This window comes from Bos mutus, chromosome 6 (genome assembly GCF_027580195.1).
Source record: "Bos mutus isolate GX-2022 chromosome 6, NWIPB_WYAK_1.1, whole genome shotgun sequence".
Classification (NCBI taxonomy): domain Eukaryota; kingdom Metazoa; phylum Chordata; class Mammalia; order Artiodactyla; family Bovidae; genus Bos; species Bos mutus.
Window position 1 is genome coordinate 1139141 of NC_091622.1, and position 27104 is coordinate 1166244.

General features: G+C 38.7%; 1 protein-coding gene and 1 long non-coding RNA gene across 2 annotated transcripts in view; one reads left to right on the top strand and one right to left on the bottom strand.

Moving 5' to 3' along the window:
- Window positions 1-15207, bottom strand: part of TNIP3 (TNFAIP3 interacting protein 3) — a 44359-nt gene extending 29152 nt beyond the window's left edge. Inside the window, exons 1-5 of the mRNA XM_014478703.2 lie at window positions 14923-15207; window positions 11179-11256; window positions 9250-9315; window positions 7666-7797; window positions 3761-3889 (exon numbers count right to left, since the gene is read on the bottom strand). Coding sequence (XP_014334189.2) covers window positions 3761-3889; window positions 7666-7797; window positions 9250-9315; window positions 11179-11256; window positions 14923-14958 — 441 coding nt within the window. The 5' untranslated portion in view covers window positions 14959-15207. The remainder of the gene's footprint in view (window positions 1-3760; window positions 3890-7665; window positions 7798-9249; window positions 9316-11178; window positions 11257-14922) is intronic.
- Window positions 7805-26321, top strand: LOC138988267 (uncharacterized). The gene is made up of 3 exons (XR_011464593.1): window positions 7805-8397; window positions 15212-15281; window positions 25670-26321. It is a non-coding gene; the product is annotated as an uncharacterized lncRNA (long non-coding RNA).
- Window positions 26322-27104: the final 783 nt, after the last annotated feature.

Here is a 27104-nt window from a genome sequence, read left to right on the forward strand (position 1 = left end):
AGGCAAGAACACTGGAGTGGGTTGCCATTTCTTTCTCCAATGAATGAAAGTGAAAAGTGAAAGTGAAGTCGCTCTGTTGTACCCGACTCTTAGCAATCCCATGGACTGCAGCCTTCCAGGCTCCTCCGTCCATGGGATTTTCCAGGCAAGAGGACTGGAGTGGGGTGATGGATGCTGTCTAGACTGATATAAATACCATTTTTCAGGAGGTTGAAAGAAAAACAAGAACTTTTTTCTTCCTCCAGGAATTCTTAAAACAACGGAAGTTGTTTAATAATTTGTGTTTTGTTAGAATGTATTGCTAATCTACATAGTTCTAGGAATTATCATGATAGCTATACTTCTGATTAAATACCATTTTTCAGGAGGTTGTAAGAAAAACAAGAACTTTTTTCTTCCTCCAGGAATTCTTAAAACAACAGAAGTTGTGTAATAATTTGTGTTTTGTTAGAATGTATTGCTAATCTACATAGTTCTAGGAATTATCATGATAGCTATATTTAAAAAAAAAAAAAGCGTTAGTAGCATCAGAGTCTAGGTGGGGTGAATGAAGTGAGTCAAGGTAATCAAATATGCTGGCTCCTTATTCTACAGCTATAAATAGACTTTTTGTGGGTCTTGTAATATTTGAATTTCCTGATCTACCTATTCAGACTTCTAGAAATTTTGCAAATGAATCATAAATGAAAGGTGAGTTTAGCAGATATTTATTTCATCTTGGGGTTTTCCAACTTCCCTGAACAAATAACTGTAACTTATTCTAGAACAGCAGTTTACCATCAGTACAGATAAAATATACTAAACACATTGATGGTGAGATGGCAGACACGTCACTTCTGCCCATGGGTGGCACTGGTTGACTGCTACTGCTGCTGCTAAGTCGCTTCAGTCATGTCCGACTCTGTGTGACCCCATAGATGGCAGCCCACCAGGCTCCCCCATCCCTGGGATTCTCTAGGCAAGAACATCGGAGTGGGTTGCCATTTCCTTCTCCAATGAATGAAAGTGAAAAGTGAAAGTGAAGTCGCTCAGTCGTGTCTCACTCTTAGCGACCCCACGCACTGCAGCCTACCAGGCTCCTCCGTCCATGGGATTTTCCAGGCAAGCGTACTAGAGTGGGGTGCCATTGCCTTCTCTGACTGGTTGACTAGCCCCAGGTAATTTTTCTCACTTAGATTAAACATTTGGATTCTCTTGTCCAGACTTCATGAAAACAATACCTTTAGGTATCTCCTTCAAAGCAAAAAAGTAGAACTGAGTACATGTAGTTGTGTGAACTTCTGAAAACCATCTGCTAATTGCTAAGCTGACATGCTATGCATTTCTGCTGAGAGACTGGGTTAGCAGGCAGTAAGTTTGAGCAAGCAGGGTGGGCCCCAAATTCCATCCTGTGATGAATGGTGTGCACAATTAGCTACCCAAATCATCATTTTTGAGTAACTTCTATTTATTACAGTGGTAAAAGAGAAAAGAAAAATCTACAGTATAAAACAGAATAATTTCTTACATTTCATTAGACACTAAATGAGAAAAAAATCTCTTTGTACTAAATGAAAAAAAAGAGAAAAAATTCTTTTTATGGCTCATCACTTTTTATCTGTGTTTAAAAGTGACAGTTGAAGGTATAGATGTGGGAGATGAAATCTCTTCTTGTTTGAAGTACACTTTTATGTTTTCTTACTACTCATAAATAAGAGTAAAGCATTATGCCTATTAAAGCATAAATGTCAGGATCACAATTGGCTATTGAACATATTACGTTATCAGTAAATTACATTAGTTAGTTAATTCATCCACTCAACAAATATTTAAGAACATATTATGAGCCAGGCCCTGTTCTAGGCACTTTGAATACAGCAGTGAACAAAAGAGAGACACTCAGGGCCCCCTTATGACTACTGTCCTTGTGTGTCTCCTCCTTCAAACAATAGGTATTGATAGTAAAGTTATATAATTGCATTCTTACAAAGATGAATATGTTAATATTAATACGAAATGTTTTTTCGACCTAAAACTTTCAGTTTTTTTCCCTCTGACCTTAAGAGAAAGTAAGCATCTCAATGGGCCACTAAAAGTATTGTGAGTACTCAACATTGGGTCTACCATGCCTAGCAGAGATGTCTGCCCTGCAAAAATCCTGCCCACATGGCGCTTACAATCAAGACTGGGAGATAGCAAGCAAATATGATAATAAACATGAGATATTTTGCATGTATTAAATAGCAATGAATTCCAAGGAAAAACTAAAACAGGAAATTTTAGAGGTGTAGTATATAATTTTAGTTAGGATAACCAGAAAAATCCTCTTTGAGAAGATGACATTTGTATCAAACTCTGAATTTTACTCAAATTAATTTTTCTTATTGAGATTTCAGGATTATAATCATGAGCTATTAAGTTTTTACTTATTAAAAGTTTTTATTTTGTTGACTATAAAAGCAGATACACAGAAATTAAGGTTATATATGAGCTTCTTGAGTTAAAAACAGAGTTCTTGACTGTTATAATTTATACAGGCTTTATATCCTTATGTCCACATTTAGAGAAACAGAGAAGAGAACTAATAAGTGATGACATACCAAAAGTGGGAGAAATTTCAAGTATAATCTCAATTAATGTCAGTTCCTCTCATTCATTTGCAGAGAATTTCCAGCAGAGAATAAGAGAGAAAATCCATTTGCCCTGAATCTGTATCTCTGAACATTGATTTTCTCTCTTAAAGGATAGAGAAGTACACTGTTTATGAAGTCAACCTCCAATTTCTCACTTTATCCTGAATATTAGCTTGCCTCATAAACAGATCAAATACAGCATCACATTTGTAAAGCGTCCTATCAGCTGTACAGGCACATCGTTAACACTCTGGGAATCTTTAAGTTACACCTCTGGAAACTCCTCAACTACAAGATGGCACACAGTCCAAAATGCAAGCCCTGAGCACGTGTTTAAGGCCAATCACCTGCTCACTTTAGCAGACAATTTCTGTTACTTTGGCCAAGAAATACCTAGCTTGAGAGATGAACATTTCAACTCCTACAGGTATTTCTATGTCCATGTATGAAAAAGTCAACAGCAAAGGGTTTAATTTTTTTCCTCTGAACAAGTCAGCAGTCCCTTTCCACAGAAAATTAAGGTTTAGTCCATGAAACAACACATAGACACACACACTCACAAGTCATTCTTTTGCAGCAATTCAAAGGTGGCTCCTTTGAATAGTTAAGTTGGAGCGAAGGCATTAAAATCACCAGCATTTTCTTAATAGATCTATCCCCACTCTCCCCCCTAAAAGGCTTTTTCTCGGAAAGGCCGTCATTCTTGGATTTGGCATTTAGCCTGCTTCCATATAGTCTGCTTCACACCTAGCAGCTCCACAGTGATGACTTTAAAGTGCAGTCTGTTTCCTCAGGAAACTTTTGTGGTTGACCAAGACATACACTACTCTTCGCAACCACCCACTTGTTTTATTCGGTTCTTTGAACTACCAAAAAAGAAATTCTTACTCTCTTTTATAATATCTCCTTATCTTTTTTCATGACAGTCTTTGCAGGGACACGAATTCACCAAAAAATCCTTAGCCAAGTATAGCTGAACGAGGAATATAGGAGAGATTTATAAAATTACAGAGACCTTTTGTGCAAGCCCCCAAAGCCTGTGAGCTGCATTGCAGCATGAGTGGATTTTGCTGTGAGTTTCAACCCAGAATGTACTCTTTATACAGAAACCTCACATTTGACCTCTCCAACTTCACCTGGCTTGATACCTTATTGAGGCGTTTTATTTCACATTCATAATGTTGCTTCTTGTGGTTCATGAGAGCATTTTTTTCCTTCAAAAGGTTATTCTCTATCTTCAATTCATGTAATTCTCCATTTAGGCTCTCCTTTTCCTTCTGAAATAGAAAGCAAGAAAACAAATTCCAAATCAATAAAATTCAGATGAGATGATTTTGTAGGACTACTACTGAAATTAAAACAACAAAACAAGACCTACTAGATTTTCACTTAACATCCCACTTGAGTAATATTCTCTGGGTGGGCTTCCCTCATGGTTCATCTGTAAAGAACCTGCCTGTGAATGCAGGTGATGTGGGTTTGATCCCTGGATGTTCAGGTGATGTGGGTTTGATCACTAAAGAAGGAAATGGCAACCTACTTCAGTATTCTTGCCTGGAAAATCCCATGGACAGAGGAGCCTGGGAGGATACAGTCTGTGGGATCTTAAAAGGGTCAGATGTGAGTTAGCAACTAAACAACAACAACTCTGGGTGGAAGTTAGGATGAGGATAGAAAAAATCTTTGTATTATCCTTACTGCTACTAAGTTTTGTGGCCCCAGAACAACATGTCAAAATCCCCACTCCTCACTTCTAAGGATCAAATAAGTCTGCAGAATAAGCTATTCCCTATGCGATGAAAGACTGATTCACTGAAAAATAACTGAAAGTTTTAAAATGCAAAAAGTGTCATTGGAACAAAAAATACCAATATCTCAAAGCCCTGTTTCATTCTGGCCTGGAGAGAGACAGAAGAGGATAAAGGATAAAACCTCAGACAATAAGACCCTACACCACAGATAATTACTCAGAGTGCTGTATTTTTGTGATGATTACTTTTAAAATGTACAAATGGGCTGGTCCAACTGCCATCACTCCTCCACTTTTCAGAACACCTTCAAGCAATCCAGTGTTTTAAGTACCTGAAGCAAGGCTGGTGGCTTAGACACAGGTTCTGGATTCAGACAACAGCTGTCTCCTATCTCTTAATTTTATATTCTGGGCAGTAAACTTTTTGTTGAGTGAATTGGATTCTTAATGAGAAGAAAATTTTAACCTAATAAAATAAATATTCCAGAATTTAGGTAAATCTATATGTTGAAATATATTGTTTTAATAGCTATTATTTCCCTAAACAATGATTTAAGAAATCAACTTTAGGTGAGTTGTTTTCTTTAAAAGTGAAAACATTTCTATTTGCCTTTGTTTAACCAGACTAGATCTATATGTACACCTAGAAAATTCACCAATCTTTTTCTAATTTAGCATAGCTTAAGAGAAAATTATTTCAACTAGAAAATGATCCAAATGGCATAGGGAAGAAAATAACCATGATTCCTGTGCTGGGTATAGATGGAACAGAAAGGAACTTTTACATGGCAGAAAGGGAATTGCTAAACTTCGCTTTCTTTGGACACTGTCAAAGATATCCTTAGCAAGGTGGGAAATCTGAAAAAACGTTGTCATGTACTAATTTGTGAAACTGCCTTAAGACTGGTACATGTTGTAAAACACAACCACTTCATCACAATATCAGTCACAAGACTTCACCTGAGAAAATTAGCCTTATTCTTCTTTTTCCTGTCTGAAAAAATGAGAGGCCGTTAGAGCTCAAAGGCCTCTGCCCTGTTCCTACAATATCCATGAAGTCCCATCAGTTCAGTGAAATTCAGTTGCTCAGTCGTGTCTGACTCTTTGCGACCCCATGGACTGCAGCACGTCAGGCCTCCCTGTCCATCATCATCTCCCGGAGCTTGCTCAAACTCATGTCCATTGAGTCGGTGATGCCATCCAACCATCTTATCCTCTGTGGTCCCCCTCTCCTTCTGCCTTCAGTTTTCCCCAGCATCAGGGTCTTTTCAAATGAGTCAGTTCTTCGCATCAGGTGGCCAAAGTATTGGAGCTTCAGCTTCAGCATCAGTCCTTCCAATGAATATTCAGGACTAATTTTCTTTAGGATTGACTAGTTGGATCTCCTTGCAGTCCAAGGGACTCTCAAGAGTCTTCTCCAACACTACAGTTCAAAGGCTTCAATTCTTTGATGTTCAGCTTTCTTTAAAGTCCTACTCTTACATCCATACATGACTACTGGAAAAACTTTGACTAGACTGACCTTTGTCAGCAAAGTAATGTCTCTGCTTTTTTTTTTTAATTTATTTTTTTATTGAAGGATAATTCTTTACAGAATTTTGCTGTTTTCTGTCAAACCTCAACATTAATCAGAGGGGTGGGATGGGGAGGGAGATGGGAGGGAGCTTCAAAGGGGAGGATATATGTCTGCTCTTTAATATGCTGTCTAGGTTGGTCATAGCTTTTCTTCCAAGGAGCAAGTGTGTTTTAATTTCATGGCTGCAGTCACCATCTGCAGTGATTTTGGAGTCCCCCAAAATAAAGTCTCTCACTGTTTCCATTGTTTCCCCATCTATTTGCCATGAAGTGATAGACTGGATGCCATGATCTTAGTTTTCTGAATGTTGAGTTTAAATCCAAAATTTTCACTCTCCTCTTTCACTTTCATCAAGAGACTCTTTAGTTTTTCTTTGCTTTCTGCCATAAGGATGGTGTCATCTGTGTATCTGAAGTTATCTTGATTCCAGCTTGTGCTTCATCCAGCCTGGCATTTTGCATGATGTACTCTGCGTGTAAGTTAAATAAGCAGCCTGACAGCCTTGAAATACTCCTTTACCCAATTTGGAACCAGTCTGTTGTTCCATGTCCAGTTCTAACTGATGCTTCTTGACCTGCATATGGGTCTCTCAGGAGGCAGATCAGGTGGTCTGGTGCTCCCATCTCTTGAAGAATTTTCCACAGTTTGTTGTGATCCACACAGTCAAAGGCTTCGGCATAATCAATAAAGCAGAAATAGATGTTTTTCTGGGACTCCTTGCTTTTTTGATGACCCAGTGGATGTTGGCAATTTGATCTCTGGTTCCTCTGCCTTTTCTACAACCAGCTTGAACATCTGGAAGTTCACAGTTTACGTATTGCTGAAGCCTGGCTTGGAGAATTCTGAGCATTACTTTACTAGTGTGTGAGATGAGTGCAATTGTGTGGTAGTTTGAGCATTCTTTGGCATTGCCTCTTTGGAATTGGAATGAAAACTGACCTTTTCCAGTCCTGTGGCCACTGCTGCATTTTCCAAATTTGCTGGTATATTGAGTGCAGCACTTTCACATCATCATCTTTTAGGATTTGAAACAGCTTAACTGGAATTCCATCATCTTTACTAGCTTTGTTCATAGTCCCATAACTATAAAGTCCCATAACTAAAAGTAAAACCAGCAGTCCACATTAAGAAAAGGCATCATCTCAATGCCACTTTCTAGTTCTCAGGAGGACTAAAGGACCGTTCCAATCTGGAGACTGGGGTCAAGTCCCATTTTCCCATGTGTTACTTATAGACATTGACAAGCCGTCTAAACTCTACACCTCAGCCTTCTCATCTCTAAAATGACAAAGGTAATATTTTGCTCACAGATGGGCAGAGAATGTTAAATGAGATGAGGAGGATGAGGCATTTTTCAAAAATGTTATCTTTTTAGGGTGACAAAAGTCATACTTATTTGTAAAGCTTCTTGTAAGGTGAAAAGCAGCTGTACAAAGATTTGTCAAATTATCAACAATAGCAGTAAAAATAAATCAGTATGAGTAAAAGCAAAAAAGCAAAATGAATTTTTTCCTAGGCTGCAATACCCTAGAAAAACACCCCCAAATCTGTGGCTTGGTTCTCCCTGCGGATGGAGCCTGCTGAACGGCAAAGGAGGAAGCGAATCCTTCTGATTCTAGAGACCTGGCCCCTGGTTTGGGCCCTTGCGAAACCAGTACCCCCTGGCCCGTCGGTGGCAGGGGCCCCGCCCTCCTGGAGGCGGGGATTCACTCCCGAGCCCCGCCCACCTCCGCACGCCGCAGCGGCTCACTGGTCCTGCAGTGCGGCGGGAAGCTCTCCCTCGGGCTCTGCAGCCGCTCCTTCTCCAGTGTTCCCAGGAATCTTTCTGCGGAATCCAGTTTCGATTTCAGCTCTGCGACCTGCAGGAGTGGTTCACAGACAGCTGCAGACACCTAGTCCGAAGCCCACCAACCCCTGTATTTTTCCCCAACCTAACACCCGGGGACAGAACTGGCTCACTCCTGGGCATCCCCTAGGGAGGGGCTCTTCTTCCCACTGTCCCAAACCAAGATCAGGTCTTTTGCTGTTTTAAAAAATGCTTCCTCTACAAGAGGAAAAAGCAAACACCAAAACAAATTGTAGGCTCCTTTCTCCAGACTACACCCCTTTGGAGGGAATAACCCCTTAGACCTTACGGGAGCCATCGAGGCTTGTCATTCTATTTTCAACTGGCAAGGTGTGCCTTGCCTGATCTGAAGAGGGCAGTGAAGGATGGAGATCAGTGAACGTGCTTACATTGCAGAACAACAGATACGGCCTTTGCTCCTCAGTAACCTACAGCACTTGACCTGCTGTGCGGTGCGTGCTAAGCCTCTTGACCTGCTATTAAATTCCAAATTAGGTGTCTGGGTGACAGGGGTCCAGCGAGAGAAGCCTTAGGATCAAGCACTTCATCAAAGATGGGGAGTGTGACCATTTTTAACCCTGGGTCTTCACGCAGCTGCAAGCCCTTTGGGAAGGTAACTAAATGTTTTCTCTGGGATCATGTGATTTAAAATTTGGAGACTCAAAAGCTGCCCCTCTGAATATTATTATATAAGGTGGCTTGGCCATGGCCTGGTGTAGTGAAAACTATCCTGCTTTTTCTAAATGTATTACTTTGAGTATCAAAATGGGGAAGAAAAGAGCAGTTCTGCTGTATTTCTCACGTGTGGTCAAATTTCTTAATTTTGAATTATTTAGGGAGTTTACTTTCTCTTCTCTCTCTTTGAAACATGAAATGATTTTAAATAATAAATTGACTTTTCCTCTTTAAATATATTTTTTTCCAAAAAAAAAAAAAAAAAAGATTATTTCTCACAAAAACAAAAGTTTCTTGTCTGAGAACATGCTTTAGAGAGAAGAGGGTTTTGCCCCATTTTCCCTCACTCACTGTTAGCATTCTTTCCTTATCTGTGGGAAACAGCTTATGCTATAAAGAATTACAGAACCAGCCTTGTATAAAACAGTATGAACTTTAAGCCATCTCTCACCTCACATATAACTTTGTGCTTTTATGGCTGCTAGTAACAGAGCCAGGATGCTCTGTGAGCTATGATAAATGTGCGTAAGAACTTCGAGATATTGCTGGAGGCTATTTTTAGTATCTTTATTTTTACATTCTCAAGACAATTCACTGACACCTTTGCTTCCTTCATTAATCTTCAGTACCAAGAGGCCAGTAATACACTCAGCACCCTCCCCCTTATCATTTTTCAACAGATGGCTGGCTATTCACAAATCTCCTGTAGTTGAAATCAATGAAAATCTTCACATATTTGGCTCACTCAGATTATTGATTTAAAGCAAATACCAAAAAGAGAGGTGTTTACCTTTCTTTCATATAACTCTTTCATGCTTCTAAATTGCTGATCCCATTGCTGGTTAACTTCCAGGAGCTGAAATTATTAGAATTTGGTAAATTAACAAAGGATTCTACCCAGTTGGAAATTTAGTCAAAATGAAATCACTTTTTGAGGTAAGATTTTGGAAGTCATTGGTGAAGACAGTATTCTTTCCACCAAGTTCTGGTAGATCTGGAATGAGTTAACACATTCACTTTTCATAATTGGCTCACATATGAAAAACTAGTACATCTTAGGTATATCTTGACTAGTCAGCCAATCAATTTATTAGAAACTTTTAACTTTGCATACTTATTTGAATTTTCATCTTCTTTGTTCAATCCAACTAGAACTTGATACAAATTGCATTAATGGTTTTCTGTAATATTTATTCATCTTTGAAGTCTTTTTTCAAATCTTTCCATATTTTTCTATGTGCTTACCTTGACTATTATAGTGTAATATTTCTTATAGCTTTTAAAGGCAGAATTTATATTAAAAATTCCAAGTCTCATTAACTGATAATCATTTGCTTGCAATAATGTGTTTATTTTTTAAAAAAATCAGTACATGATTTGTATAATATACTCAACTAATAGATAATATCACTTTTTTGAAAGCTTAGATTATTCGAGGAATAATAGTTTTGTCATAAGACAATTTTAAAAGCAACTTAGGCTGCAAACAATTTGAAACTTTGTTTCAAACTTCAAAACTATGTGCTAAATAGATGAAAGGAAAAACACTATGACCTCTTTTTTGTTTTCTAGTCAGAGAAGTCTACAGCTTTCTACTTTAAAAGAAATTCCAACAACTATAAATATAGGAGAGACATGGAGAAGATAGATATAATGACTAAAAAGGTAACAAAACTTTCTCTTAGTTACAAAACAAAATATCTCATCCAGAGTGGCAATAGCTAGGTAACTCTGATGCTAGAAATAAATATGACTTTTTAGTATAAGACTATATAATACTAAAAAGTCATATTTATTTCTATAAATAAATATAGAAATAGCTAGGTAGCTAGGTAACTCTGATGCTAGAAATAAATATGACTTTTTAGTATAAGACTATATAATACATTCACTTTTTAAAGTCATATGTATTTCTATTTATTTCTTATATTTAGTATAAGACTATATAATACTATTTTATAAAGATCCCCGAGCTGCTGTCATTTTAGGGACTAACATTTCTGTGCTCTGGCAATATTACTTTGCTGAAGTTCAGTACTTCCTCAGAAGAGCACACTATTTTACGCAGTATCAAAGAAGGGTGGAGGACACCGAAGAAGAAGACAGAAAGGCTGTAATATAGAAAATGACTTAGAAAAGGAAGTACCAGATTGACAACGCGGTGCCAGAATTGTTAGTTTTGTACCTCTTCCTCTGTCAAGGAGAATAAAGAAGTTCTAATATTCATTAAACTCAGAAAAACAGGACTCAAAATAATATCCATTACATACCCAATGACGTTTTAAAACAAACTTCTTTTGTGATAATGCTCCTTAATCCCTGTTGGTCAGATGCCAACTCATAATGTCATGGTACCCAAGTCAGCTATACAATAAAGCCTTAGACAGTTTGAGTTTCAAGGTGTGTCAAGTTGCAGAGCATTAACAGCCCAGATGATAAACTCATCTGGCCCATGTGGAAGAAACATCTAATTAAAAAAATTAAATTATAATTATTGAATTTATGGGTTTGTCATTTTTATTCATTTGCACAAGCACTGAGAGACCAAGTAAGAGACGTGTAGGTGAGTAAGAAAGAAGCATTTGCCCTCAGTACAGTGCAGTCTGTTACCCTGAAGACACATACTGCAGCCAACAACAAAAACAAAAGGCACTAGGTGCCTCTTATTCTCAGCATTCATTCATGGCCCATGTGGCTCCAATTCATATTGCAAAATTACCTCTTTTCTCTGCTTTTCCAGACATCTTATCTTTTGTTCAAGAGAATTTAAGTTCTTTCTTCTTGACGATTGAGCACACTTTAAAAAAAAAGAGCAAAGCAGAATAGTCTATCAAGTAAACAGGAGAAATGCTGCCTTTCACAAGCTCTCATGTTGTACTTTATACAAATTTTGCTAAAATATTATCTCCTTCATAGAGAACTGTTGATGAAAAAGCTTATATTTTAGAAACTCTTTTATATGAATTAACTACCTAGATAATTATTGAATAAATTACAAATGTATCTATATAAGAGGTAAGCAAGAAATTAGAATTTTATGAATTTGGATTTCAATCATTTTCCCCCTAAAATGAAAATACAGAATATAATGTATATAGAAATCAGGTAAGTTTCATAGATATATGTTAGGTATGTACTTGGTAAAATTTAAAAAAATTTACATAGACATGCCCATGATTTGGAGTGGCCCTAAAAGTCAGAGGAATGATAGAACCAAGAAAAGGAGACTAACACAGTATGTTACATGGAGACAAACTGATTCTGAAGCAATAATAATACATTAACTACTTCAGTGACCATCATATGATTATCTTAGAGAGGTGGGCCTAGGTTATCTCGTGTTGTGTAATTTTAACCAGCCCTATGTATAAAGCTGCTAGGTGACAAATTTAGATTAATAATAAATCATTGGCATGGTGAAAAATTAATCACTTTTTTATTTTTAAGAAAATATTATTCATTTAAAGAAAGCACAAAAATTCTGGAAACTGCCTACCATCTGTCTAAAGTGATCACCAGCAAAGTTCCCTAAAGTACTGTTTTCTCGTTCTAACTCAATAGTCTTAAAACCATTGCATGGCTGAATCATAAAGTAATGAAATGAATTGGATGGTGAGGGTAGTCTGGAAATCTGCCATTTAGTCTCAGGCTCAATAATTATTGTGGACTGAGAAATTGCTTAAGGGTATTCATCAACAATAAGAAATATTTTCAAAACATGTTGGCCTTTGCCAGAAATGTTACAAGAAATGCTGTTTTGTAATCTTCATGGAATTTCAAGGACTTTTTTCATTAGAAGTGATTTATACAATTATTTTTCTATCTTTGCTAACTCTTGTCTCAGTGTTTCGGGTTCCATGGTGTTTTACACCTCTATAGACGCTGTTCTTAGTTTTCTTAGTTACTTCCTGTTCAGACACAGGTGTAACTAAGACTGCGTTTAAAAAGAGGCATTCTTCTGTAGGTCAACAAAAATCAGGATGACTATACCTGCTTCTTGACCTCAAACTAGTTTGGCCCAGTGCCAGAAGTGATATCAGTTTCCAGGGGAGAAGTATGTTGGGTCCTGCAATTGAGATTTCTGGTTTTTAGGAAGACTTCTAAGGGACAGAACTTATTCTGGATCAGAGCAGACTAAAAATTAGTCATAGCTGATTTGGAAAATGCTGCGAAGCAACCCTACTTAAGGTGTGCTGGGCTTGGCGAAGCAGAGATGCAGAAAGACTGGATTCTAGACTAGCGTTTCTCTTACCACTAGGGTGCGTTCACCTGGGGTCTTGATAAACATAGGGCACCCAGAACACTGATCAGAATTTCTGAAAGGTAGTTATAGCACTCTATCTTCTTTTTAATAGACTTTACTTTTTAGAGCAGTTTAGGTTCACAGCAAAACTGAGTGGGGAGTATAGAGATTTCCCATATAGCTATTGCCCCAACACATGGGTAGATTTCCCCACTGTCAGCATCCTCTGCTGCTGCTGCTGCTGCTGCTGCTGCTAAGTCGCTTCAGTCGTGTCCGACTCTGTGAGACCCCATAGACGGCAGCCCACCAGGCTCCCTCGTCCCTGGGATTCTCCAGGCAAGAACACTGGAGTGGGTTGCCATTTCCTTCTCCAATGCATGCAAGTGAAAAGTGAAAGCGAAGTCGCTCAGTCATGTCTGACTCTTCGCGACCCCATGGACTGCAGTCTACCAGGCTCCTCCGTCCATGGGATTTTCCAGGCAAGAGTACTGGAGTGGGGTGCCACTGCCTTCTCCAAACAGCATCCTCTACCAGAGTGGTATGTTTGTTAATAGATGAGCCTGCATTGACACAGCATTATCACCCAAATCCACAGTTTACATTACGATCCCTTCTTGCTGTTGTGCATTCTGTGGCTGTAGATGAATAGATAATGACATGTATCTATCATTATAAGATCCTGTAGAATGTCTTGTAGAACTGTCTTAAAATTCTCTCTGCTCCACCTATTCATTCCACCTCTATTTTTAATAAATACAACTGATTTTCTGATTCATATTAAAGTTCAAGGTTCCTCCATTCCACATCATGGTTCAGAATTTGAATTTGGGGTTCTCAAAAAGTCTTTTTTCTATTTATGACAAAGACAAAAAAAATTCTGTGACCAACAGACATTTGTATGACCCTGCCTTCTGGGAATTTAGATTGAGAGTAATCAGATAGTTTGCATTTTTTCCATATGCAATTTTCTCTGAAAAATTGTGAAGTATTTTGACCCTTGATTTTCTTTTAAAAGTTATTTTTAAATAATTCTCTATAAATTTTATTTTGGAGGGCTTCCCTGGTAGCTCAAATGGTAAAGCGTCTGCCCGCAATGCAGGAGACCCAGGTTCGATTCCTGGGTCGGGAAGATCCCCTGGAGAAGGAAATGGCACCCCACTCCAGCACTCTTGCCTGGAAAATCCCATGGACGGAGGAGCCTGATAGGCTACAGTCCATGGGGTCGCAAAGAGTTGGATATGACTGAGTGACTTCACTTCACTTTTATAAAATTTTTATAAAATGATTTAGTAAATATATTAAATCTGCAAGACAGATAAAGCACAGCAATAGGTATAATTTACAAGTCATAGATATATCATTAAGAATTTCTGTGGAGATTAATCAACATTTTACCACCATTCATATGACATAGATGTGTATTAAAATGAAACAAAACAGTCAAATACAAAGTTTTGAAGAAATTTTTCACTTGTTTTTGCTGTGCTTCTTATTTGCTAATAAAGGCATAGAAAGATTTTTAGGTCACTGGTCCTTCTAAGGGCTCATTTAAAGAAAAATTACTCCCAATAAAATGTACATCTATGTGCAAATTATTCAGACCTTGCTTTCTCATTTACCCTAATGCCCAGATCAGCTTTTAAGAGATTCAAGTTCTGGGACTGCTAAATTAAATACCTGAATGGACAAAAGAGTCTGTTTCCTATTATATCTTAGTTATCATTAAAAAATACTTTAAGAAAACACTTTCAATTAGTATCTGTTGCAGTAAACAGTAACAGATCAAAGAATGTGATATTAATTGCATGTATATAAGTATTTTACCACAGGTACTCTATTGCTATAATAGATTTTATTTCTAAGCATACCAATATAATATTCTCTTAAAATTTACATTAAACCAAATTCCTTTTTAAGTCAAGAGCGAAATGTGAAACATAGAACTGAAAAGCTGAAAGGGCAGGCTTTTATTTCTCACTTTGTAAAAAAAAAAAAAAAAAGAAGAAAGAAATGTAGCTCAGAGGTGCCGAAGAAAATGCAACCAGTCACCTAGATATTTTTTCTTTATTGAATAACATTGTTGAAATATGTAGAGCCTATCTTAGCTAAAGATAAAGCAAACTAGCCATTTCTGTTCTTATTAGTCATTGCATAATTAGCCATTAGCGATGCTGTTGATGCTACGTATGGTCAATACATCTCCCAGAAATGTGTTCTTACCTCTGCATGATCCGTAGAACTTTCTGCACCACTCATTCTAGCTGTGCTCTGTAAGAAATGTGCCACAGAAGCTGTTTTTCCTGGAGGCTTGGAGAGCAGAAAGATAAAAAGAAGAAAATGTTGTGTTTTAAAGTGAGAGCAAAATATATGTAATTTAAAAAATAGTTAACTCGTGACAGAAAACAACAGTAGCAATATTTCACTGAAAATGTACAGAAGTGACTTTGTATGTGAATTACACAGAATAAGGCTAAAAGCAACTGTGACGATAACTTTTCTTCTTTTCCAGCTAGGGGCTTCCCAGGATGTCTCAAGCTGGCAGGCTGTGAGTAACACACGAGGCAGATAGGCTTGCTATGGTATGTAAATTTCCTTTCTTCCTTTACTGGCAGTTTCTCTCACTGGAGGAGGAAGTTACCACAGACTAGCCTAGGCACACCAAGTCTTTCCTCAGTAGCCGAACTGCCATAACTTCACTGTATTTCCCAGATCAATTAAGTAACTGATGACTTTTTGACAACTCGGGGTACTTGCTTCCCTAAGGGCCGGATTTTCTGGCAATGTCTTATGTGTATCAGCTTAACTGTGTGAAATTTAATGTCATGCATAATTCTGTAAGTGCTACTAATTCTTATGGAACTAAAGAAGAAAATAATTCATTACAAAGTTACTGGGTATTGTTTGTAAAATTAATCATCTATATTGGCAGGAAGTTTAAACTTGGTTCTCAGGTGTAAAGTCTCAAGACTGTTTTTTCTGTAGTTGGTCCACATTTTCTCCATAACTCCAGGGAGGTAAAATCTTTTTTTTTTTTCACTGACATTCAGCTTTAATGAGTTGGCTTGTAGTTTTATGGGGCACTGAGATAATGGAGCACTTGATAGGTAGGGCAGATAAAAGCAAGGAAAGCAGGTGCTCTGAGCTACACACAGGGGCCGTGATGGAGCAGAAGACCTCATTCTTGACTTGGATGAAAAGGAACAACGGGAGAGGCAAGAATATAGAAAGGAAAGAATGTGTGGCTGAAAGGAGAAAAGAAGTTAGTTACTTAGTTTACATTTTTCTTTAGACCTCTCTATTTAATATCAACATATATGTAGGATAAATCCTAAAACTCCTGAAATTCAAACTCTTTAAAAGGGAATGAATGGGTGGCTAGGATTTGACTTTCCTTTGTCTGCTTTAGCTCTTCATCTTTAGCTCTCCATCTCTGCTTCTTGTGTTCCTGCCACACTGAATTCCCTCTGCTTCCTGAACTGGCCACGCCCCTGATATCTGTGGCTCTCTCCATCTGGAATGTGTGTGTGTGTGTGTGTGTGTGCTTTCTGTTGGTTTCTTGGTCTGTTTAGGGGGTACACTTGAGTGAAATAGAATAATATTTCCTTAAGGCAATATCCAAAAGTACAAGTGGGAAACAAATTGTTCAGAGTTCTTAAGGTAAAACGAGTCACGTGTGATTTGATTTTAGGGAATATAAGCAGGGGTTTCCTGGAGACTGACACTTCATTAACTGTCAAATCCATTCATCAGGGAAAAAAAGGCAATAACATAAAAATGTATTCTTTTCTCTCCCAACCCCTCCTCCCAAATACACATACTCAAAGCATAGCTATATACGGTCAAAGTTCCCTTCAGCCTTATCTGCATTTTTAGTAAGAATAACCCAGTGGATCTGGTGGCACTGACCTAAAGAAGTGGTTAGAAAAAACACTTGCTTGCCAGGCATTGCTGTCTGTAGGCCCTGTCTGTATGGGTATCCTGTTGAACATTCGTTGTTGTAGCCCATCAGGGTGTGAGTGATTCTATCGAATGGAAATTCAGTATTTTTGCATTTTTCACTATATTATTTTTTGCCTCTCTTGCCATGGCAGTTTAACAACAAATGGATTTTCTATTAGATTCAGAGAGCCATGTGGTGATTTATGAATAAATTAATAACTCTTCTGGAGTGCCCCAAGTTTAGTGGGAGAAAAAAAGGAATGTGCATTAGTACAGTCCTAGGAATACACTGGATATTTTCTGTTATACCTGCTCTCTTTGCCTCACCTCCACTGCCTCACGTATGCTGTATACTTTCAGCGTCTGACTTTTAGCCAAACTCTGTTCCCTGAGAAGCCTTGCTAAGTCGCTTCAGTTGTGTCCGACTCTGTGTGACCCCAGAGACAGCAGCCCACCAGGCTCCCCCATCCCTGGGATTCTCCAGGCAAGAACACTGGAGTGGCTTGCCATTTCCTTCTCCAATGCATGAAAGTGAAAAGTGAAAGTGAAGTCGCTCAGGTTGTCCACTTGAAAGTTATATAGTCGTGTCCGACTCCTAGCGACCCCATGGACTGCGGTCTACCAGGTTCCTCCATCCATGGGATTTTCCAGGCAAGAGTACTGGAGTGGGGTGCCATTGCCTTCTCTGTGAGAAGCCTTAGTATCTGCAATAACTTTCAGAGAAATGGACATGTCACTCCATGTTTCTAAAGCAAGCTTGAGGATTTCTCACTTCTCAAGTGACTAAAATAATATTAATATCTAGAGGAAAATAACAAACATACGGAAATACAGTGAAGTGAAGGACCAAGGAGCTACCAGTCAGTGGTCAGGAACAGTATTCCAGTTGATGATAACTCCCTCAAAATTAGTCTGAGAGAAATCATCACATTTCTATACATGCTTGGAGAGATTCTTTGGTAGGTGAAATAAACATGGATTTTTTTTCAATATCGTTTTAGAATGGGCGTTGTAAAACTTCCTTTGCTTTCTGGATCTATTTGCATGGATTTTAAGTGAATGTGCTATCTAAGTGGGCTTCCTGGATAGCACAGTTGGTAAAGAATCCACCTGCAATGCAAGAGACCCCAGTTCTATTCCTGGGTTGGGAAGATCCGCTGGAGAAGGGATAGGCCACCCACTCTAAGCAGGAGTACTTACCTACTCTAAGCTGTCTAAGTAGGAGACAGAGTATCTGGTGGTGACTAAAACATCTGCCCTTAGAAAGCAGTCATCTGGATTCATATTTAAGCTCTACCATTCACTGCTTATAAATTTGGGAATGATGCTTAAGGCCCTTAAGTCTCAAATCTCACTAAACTAGGGATAGTAAAGGTGTCCTCTTCCTAGGGTTGCTGTTCATAATAACACATATAAGAGCTTAGATATTAATAATAATATGGCCTTAAGAATAGGGCCCATCAGCCATTTACATATCACTTACTATGCACATGGCACTAAGTGGGTTCAAAAGGAAAAATAAAAGTTCCTACTTTCAATGAAACATATATATATATGAGCATGCTTGTAAAAATTCAGCGAGAGCTCATTCTGAGCTTTCATAGTTATTGCAGGGGTTGGAATTTTTGCTGGGCCTTGAAGGATGGATCGAATGTTCATAGATGGTAAGAACTGAGCTTTATTACCGTTAAGGGGAGCAATTTAAAGGAAACAGAGATGGACAAGCCTAAGTATGAAGGATTCTTACAGGCCCAGTGTAACTAGAGAGGGGCTCATGTGCTCTGCCTAAAGTTGATTTGTATCAAATTGGAAAAAGCTTTTAATTTTAGACTAAGAAATTTTAACTTTATTACATAGACCATGGGGCACTACTGAAGACCTCTGAGCAAAGGAATTACATAATCAAAGTGGCTTTTTAGTAAAAATAAACCTGGATAGGCACATTATGTATCAAATGGGTTAGATTGACAACTCTAATACCACTTAATAAATATTATCAAAAATAATATCCAAAATATTTAACAATTCATGGTAATCAAAGTACTTAATAATCAGTTCATCTGGGGCATGTAGAATTAACCGCAACTCTGAACTCCAAACACCTATATTAATTGCCTGCTCGTCATCCTTGTTTGGATGCTTAATAGATACCTCCTTATCTTCTCCGACAAAACTTGTCTTCCCCATCACAATCAGTGACAACTTTCATGCCCTTGACTAAGAATCTTGGAGTCATCCTTGAGTTATCTTTTTCCTCACAGCTTTACCCAATTCATCTGGATATTTTTTAGGGTCTCTGAAAATACATCCAGAAAGGAAAGCAACACGTTGCCACAAAAGCCAAGAGTTTTCCCAGTTTAAGGAAAGAATGAAATAAACATGCCTTTTTATAAATTTCCAAAATGGAAATGTCAATAATTGCTTCCTGATTTTGTTCACATGAAAACTCTTAAAAGAGCATCAAGTAGTGACTGATACCTGTCCCTGCATCAAATCCTAGTCCACCCTGTACTAGCTACCTGACCTGCATCACTGCTGTAATGTAACAGCTTCCTTACTTCCACTCTTGCTCCTTTCACATCTTTTCTCAGTCCAGTAGCCACTGCAAGTCTTTACAATATGTCATTTCATGTCGCTCCTCTGCTCAGAACCTCTCGGTGGCTTCCTGTTTCACTCAGAGTGAAAGCAGAACACTTTATGGTTACAGTGGCCCGCAAGGTCCTCCCTGCTCTTGCCTGTGCTCCCTTGACCTCTTTCTCAGTATCCTCCTGTTTGTTTACTCCACCCTGCCCTGGCCACACCACTGGTCCATGAACCTGTCATGTACACATCCTGTTCTGTCTGCTCAGAACCATCTTTCTCCTAGATAACCCCATGGCTCATCCCCTCCCCTCCAGTGGGTAATTACTTCAATGTCATCTCTTGATTGAGATCTTACCTGGCCTCCTATTGAAAATTGCTCCCCATCTCAGCCCTTTCCTGCTTTATTTTCCCCATAGCACTGTATGTCAAACCTTATATGTTTTTATTGTCTTCTGCTGTGTTTATTCTGCATTTCTTAAACCTAAAATGGTGCCAACTATTTTCATACCCGTGCAAGTCCAAGCAGTGCTCAGACACATGCAAAGCCTTCTCCCCATCCCAAACTAAATCTGCAATGCTGATGAAGTGGGTACCTACTCAAGAGTTTAAAAAAGATCTCAGGACCAGGAACGTCAACTTCTTGGAGTCCAAACTAGTATATGACCTTGGTTTCATCCCCCAGATCCGGGCTTGGACTAGATGAGTCCCCTGAGAGCCATGTCCCAAATTCCACATCCTCTTGGGGGAGACAGGCTTCTTTTCCTCCAGCTTGGAGTTTAAAGCTCTTCTTCCATGCAGTACATATATGTCTTTTTCCACTGCACACGTCTAGATTTTAGTGCATCTCAGTTACATCCTAGGGCAAATTGGACTTTGCCAACTATTCTCTAGTCTTTATGAAACTGAAGACTTTGTGAAACTTCCAGTCTAAAGGTTTCTCAACACTGCCCAAAGCAGTAACCCATCTGATCCAGTCTGACCACCAGCCCCTTTGAAGGCTTCTCTGGTTTGCCAGAGGAGTTAGTTACCTCCTCCTTTGTGATCCCAGGTTGCTGTGTGAGGCATCAAATTTCTGCACTTATCATAAAACCGTTATTTTATGTACCTTTCTCTCTCAAGGCTGTAAGCTTCTTGAAGGTAGAGTCAATATCATTTTAGCCTTGGGAACTAACATAGTATCTTTAGAGCACAGGCTAGTGATATATACATTAAAAAAAAATCTGTTTATGTATAAATCTTTATTTAGTAGGAAATCATAGTACACTGCTACTTCTTAAAACACAGTCCAGAGGAGAAATACCACAGGAATAAACAAAGATATATATTTTGTCTCCAAATAAGAAAGGATCAAGGAGGAGTATCTACCCATTTTTAAAAAGCTGTTCTGTTTGAATGTATTTTATTTTTGTTTATTTTATAGGTAAATATTTCACCTTTATTTTGTTTAAATGATCAACATTAACTTTCTCCATACAAACCCCTTAAATTTTTTTCTCCTAATCATAGTTAATATTTAATAAATACAAAGTATCAATGATTATACATGCTATGAGGGATTTTTTAAAGGTATAAGTGTGGTTTTCAATAATATTTCCTACATTTGTATAGTGCTTTATTATATAAGTTAATGTCCTGAAATATTAACTGGTGATTCCCCCAAACATACATGGTTCTTTGTTTCATGTAACTAATCCTTTTTTGCTCAGTGAGAAATAACCTTTTGTCTCAGGGCTGAACAAGTTTGTCATTGAATGCAAAAGGAAAAACAGTCCCTGTTCAGCCTTTGGATTTCAAAACAGACTCTTCAATAGAGGCCATCCTGAAAACTGAAGCTTTGAATTGCAAGGCTAGTATTTCTAGCAATATATTTTAAAAAATTTAAGATTAATTCCTTTTGTGTAATTTATTTTGAAATGTCTCAAAAAGCAACATGGATTGATGGATGAAATGAGCAGTAGGTAGATGGATAGATACATGATATACAAGTAGAGTGAGATTTTTAATGGTGAAATCTATGGGTATACATCACAAAATCTTTTCAACTTGGCTATATATTTGAAGTTTTCATAACAAAATGTTTGAGAAAAAAAACAGAATCAGGGCATAAAATCTTATACCATAAATGATAAAGAGGGAAGATGAAAAGAAGATATAAACCTATTCCTTTACCTCTTCCACACTCCCCACTCCCACCCCCACCCAGGGAATGGTAGATAAAAGTAGGTCATAATAGATAAAGGCCCTGAGGAAGAATGGGGAAGGGATCAGGGAAAACCTGAATGTTGTGCCTCCTCTTGGGGAAACTGAGCCCAACTCTTCTAGGAACTCACCCCTCATCTATCAAACTGCCCAGACTGAACATCATAGGGCCGAGAGGCCTTACCCCCTGAGTTAAACCTGGGGAAGGGGCAAGTCTTGAAGAGAATTTCTGCAGAGCCTCAAGGCACACAGCTGGGACTTTGTCTAGGTAGGGGGGTCCTTGGACAGACACCTCAACCCCAGAGTGTTGTGAAAGCACAGTCAGAAATTTCCTGCATTCCTGAGAATGATATAAAAATGGTTAACTTGGGTTCTGTGGATTTAAGAATGCTTGGCTGTCAGATTGAGGAAAACACAGTATTTATCACATGAATCTGGGGACAAGAGATGAGAAGAGGGACCTAGCAGCTTCAGTGATTGCCAGTGAAGATGTAAGCCAATGAAAAGACCAGAAGGATTAGATTATACTGCTGTTAATGGCAGTGTAAGATGATGGATTATTGCAACTTGATGCTTTCCTCCTAAAGTTGCCAAAACAGCATAAGACATCCAGATAAATTTGAGTTTTAGATGCAGAGTAGTTTTTAAAAAAGTTTTTCCCATGAAATGTTTTGTTGTTTTTATGAAATTTAAATTAACTAGACATCCTATGTGGAGAAGGCGATGGCACCCCACTCCGGTACTCTTGCCTGGAAAATCCCATGGATGGAGGAGCCTGGTGGGCTGCAGTCTATGGTGTCGTGAAGAGTCGGACACGACTGAGTGACTTCACTTTCACTTTTCACTTTCATGCATTGGAGAAGGAAATGGCAACCCACTCCAGTGTTCTTTGCCTGGAGAATCACAGGGATAGTGGAGCCTGGTGGGGTGCCATCTATGGGGTGGCACAGGGTTGGACACGACTGAAGCGACTTAGCAGCAGCAGCAGCAGACATCCTACAGGCATCCCAGGTGGCGCTAGTGATAAAGAACCCACCTGTCAATGAAGGAGACGTAAGAGACCTGGGTTTGATGCCTGGGTTGGGAAGATCCCCTGGAGGAGGGCATGGTAGCCCACTCCAGTGTTCTTGTCTAGAGAATCCCAGGGACAGAGGAGCATCCCAGGTGGGCTACAGTCCATGGGGTCACAGAGAGTTGGACGTGACTGAAACGATTTAGCATGCATGCAGACATTCTGTATTTTTATTTACCACATCTGGCAACTCTACTCCAGCTGGATTTCTTCACAAATCTGCTTCACAGATTGTAGGTGCTGCTATGGCAAGAAGACAGAGGAGAGAATTCCTTCGTAGGACTACACTGAAAATAGAAACTGTCTGAGCAAATACCAAAGTGGCTGAGATTTTCTGCAGTCAACTAAAATTATTCTCCAAAAGGTGGGATGGGGGTCCCAGATTGAAACAAAACAGTTTAAAAAATAAAGAAAATTACAATTTTGCACATGTGAGTTCTGTGGATTGCAGTATTTTATCTGCTTCAATTTGAACTTCATAATAGTTCTATAAGGCTGTCAGAAGAGGCATCTTTGATATTAGTGAAATGAAGTACTAGTTGCTCAGTCATGTCCGACTCTTTGCGATACCATGGACTAAAGCTCGTCTAGCTCTACTTCCATGGAATTCTCCAGGCAAGAATACTGGAGTGGGTTGCCCTTCCCTTCTCCAGGGGATCTTCCTGACCCAGGGATCGAACTTGGGTCTCCTGCACTGCAGGCAGATTCTTTACTATCTGAGCCACCAGGGAAGCCTGAGCTTCTTTGAAGTTAAGAAGGATTAAATTGAAGTTCAGAGATATGATGAGAGGGTGGCTGAACCCATACCAAAACTCAGCCCTGCTGGCTTAATCCCAACAAAGAGCATTTTACCTCTGTGAGGAGACATGAATAACATGGCTAAAAAATCACTGGACAAAACATAATTTACTTTGTTTGATGCAGGAGCCTGAGCCATTAAGAAATATAATTCAGAAAACTTTTGAGGGAATTGAACTTTCTTGTGGGGTATATACAAACCAGATTGACCTTTAAGATCATATCCAAACAAAGTCTTACTACTTTCTATCACTACTTGCTTAGAAAGTAATTTCTATTGCCAATGAATGGTAGTCAGAAAAGAGAATTTTAGCCTTAGAATATTGTAAGCCTGCAATTGAATTTTTAAAAAATGTTCTCTGTTCTGCAAGGACTTTAATCCATGATCACTCAGATCAGATCAGTCGCTCAGTCATGTCCGACTCTTTGCAACCCCATGAATCGCAGCACACCAGGCCTCCCTGTCCATCACCAACTCCTGGAGTTCACTGAGACTCATGTCCATTGAGTCAGTGATGTCATCCAGCCATCTCATCCTCTGTCGAACCCTTCTCCTCCTGCCCCCAATCCCTCCCAGCATCAGAGTCTTTTCCAATGAGTCAACTCTTCGCATGAGGTGGCCAAAGTACTGGAGTTTCAGCTTTAGCATCATTCCTTCCAAAGAAATCCCAGGGCTGATCTCCTTCAGAATGAACTGGTTGGATCTCCTTGCAGTCCAAGGGACTCTCAAGAGTCTTCTCCAACACCACAGTTCAAAAGCATCAATTCTTCAGCTCTCAGCCTTCTTCACAGTCCAACTCTCACATCCATACATGACCACAGGAAAAACCATAGCCTTGACTAGAGATGAACCTTTGTTGGCAAAGTGATGTCTCTACTTTTGAATATGATATCTAGGTTGGTCATAACTTTCCTTCCAAGGAGTAAGCGTCTTTTATTTCATGGCTGCAGTCACCATCTGCTGTGACTCTGGAGCCCAGAAAAATAAAGTCTGACACTGTTTCCACTGTTTCCCCATCTATTTGCCATGAAGTGATGAGACCAGATGCCATGATCTTCGTTTTCTGAATGTTGAGCTTTAAGCCCACTTTTTCACTCTCCACTTTCACTTTCATCAAGAGGCTTTTTAGTTCCTCTTCACTTTCTGCCATAAGATGGTGTCATCTGCATATCTGAGGTTATTGATATTTCTCCCGGCAATGTTGATTCCAGCTTGTGTTTCTTCCAGTCCAGCGTTTCTCATGATGTACTCTGCTTGCAAATCACTTTTTTCTTGTACTTAACATACATGTGTTGACTTCACCTTCATTCATGTACTCATTCTTAAATATTTACAGGTTATAGACTGTGAACTGGGTATGTGTTAAGTACTAGAAAATCAAAACAGACATGTCTTTCATGTATTTTCTGGTTTTTGAACATAAAATCTGAAGATTAGAGGGACCATTCCGTTAATGATGAAATCCTTTCTGCATCACTTCATAATCACCAAGTGATTAGCCTGGAGACCTCAGGTGAAAGATATCACTTTCTTCCTGAGACAATACATTTCAATAAGTCATAGATTTTGATACTACTTTTAAATAGCAAAAACCATAGTTACATATAATAATTAAGAAAGGGGATGTACATATGAAGATGATGTAGGAATAATGGGAGACTATGGTGATGACTTCTGGAAACATAAGTGATCAAATAGTGTATATCAGGACTGTTTTGTCTGAAAATGAGCTTGACTCAAAGACAGTCTTTCAATATGATAGCCTGAAAAAATTGCAGATATTTGCTAACTGATCTTTAGTGATCATTTCGGTGTATGGCAGAACCAATGCAATGTTGTAAAGTTTAAAAGTGAAAAAAAAAAAAAAAAAAAAAAGGACTTTTGAGGCATTGGATTCCCAAACCCAGGTTAGGTTTGGAAGTCCCTAAGAGAGACCCAAATTCCGTCAGAAAGCTGTTGGGTTGGCCAAAATGTGAGTTTCCATAAGATCTTGTTAAAAAAAAAAAAAAACACAAAAAAACCCCCTGCACAACCTTTTTGGCCAACCCAATGAACAGATCTAGAACAAAAGGAATACATAATCTGCTAAACAACTCTTAAATTAATGTGTTTATTCATGGTAATCTTCCAAGCCAAGAATTTTGCTTCCTTTAGTAGTGTCACAAAGTTACAAATTTCTGAATCAGGAGGCTGATGTTATTCTTCTTTTTGCATAACAAGAGAGACATCTTTTTTTTTTTTTTCAAATGTGATTGCTGAAGTCATTTAAATCTAGGAGAAGACAATGATTCCAAAGGTGAAGATAATACCTTTAGCTCCAGAAGTCTGTTCAGTGGAAACCCTGAGACTCTGAATTCTTTTTCTTCTCTTTGCAGGCTCCTGGATGCCTTATGTTTTTTTAATGTTAAAGTGATAAAGTCTATTCTAATTTCCATCCAGATGTCGCCCTTCCCTTCCAGGCTTGGTGCCCTCCTTTACCAACACCCTCTGGGGTTGTTGCACTCCTCCTGGGGCCGCCAAAGTGGCCTGGATTGGAGCTTCTAGGATTATTACTTTCACGGAGGCAGAAGGAACCCTTTTGCACCTATCACTCATATTTTCCAAAGGACACCCTGCATCTTCCAGTGTTCTCTAACCGCATCTCTTGTGGAACCTTGGGCAAATCCTCCCAGCCATGGAGGAGAAAACTTTTGAGCAGCAATCCCACTGCTGGGCATACACACTGAGGAAACCAGAAGGGAAAGAGACACGTGTACCCCAATGTTCATCGCAGCACTGTTTATAATAGCCAGGACATGGAAGCAACCTAGATGTCCATCAGCAGATGAATGGATAAGAAAGCTGTGGTACATATACACAATGGAGTATTACTCAGCCATTAAAAAGAATACATTTGAATCAGTTCTAATGAGGTGGATGAAACTGGAGCCTATTATACAGAGTGAAGTAAGCCAGAAGGAAAAACATAAATACAGTATACTAACGCATATATATGGAATTTAGAAAGATGGTAACAATAACCCGGTGTACGAGACAGCAAAAGAGACACTGATGTATAGAACAGTCTTATGGACTCTGTGGGAGAGGGAGAGGGTGGGAAGATTTGGGAGAATGACATTGAAACATGTATAATATCATGTAAGAAACGAGTTGCCAGCCCAGGTTCGATGCACGATACTGGATGCTTGGGGCTAGTGCACTGGGACGACCCAGAGGGAGGGTATGGGGAGGAGGAGGGAGGAGGGTTCAGGATGGGGAACACATGTATACCTGTGGCAGATTCATTTTGATATTTGGCAAAACTAATACAATTATGTAAAGTTTAAAAATAAAATAAAATTAAAAAAAAAAAAAGAAAGTGTCCTATTCAAAAGTATCTCTTACTTATCAAACAAGAGGAGCCTGAGTTTACTGCCCCATTTCTCCTTTCCTATAGATAGCCATCTTTGCAACAAATGGATGCCTCTCAAATGGGAGGAAATTTTCGTCCCTCTTCTTGTATAAGAGTTTTAATTCTTGTGTCTTAAAATTTGATCTTGTTTTCCTGCAGTTTCTGGTGTTATATCTTATTACAAAAATAGAGTTCAAGGTGAACATACACAGCAAGATCTTCTTGTCTGGACATATACCTGATATTTATGTATAGTGGAAGCTTTTAAAACCTTCAAAATGAATGGAAGGAGTCATATGTCATATATTAGGCATGGTAATAGCTTGGGAAACACAGCTTGGTCTGTCTGTCGACCCAACCTGTTTAGTTTCGAGATTTGATTATACTTTTAGAATTATAAAGCTAAAAACTACTAGCTG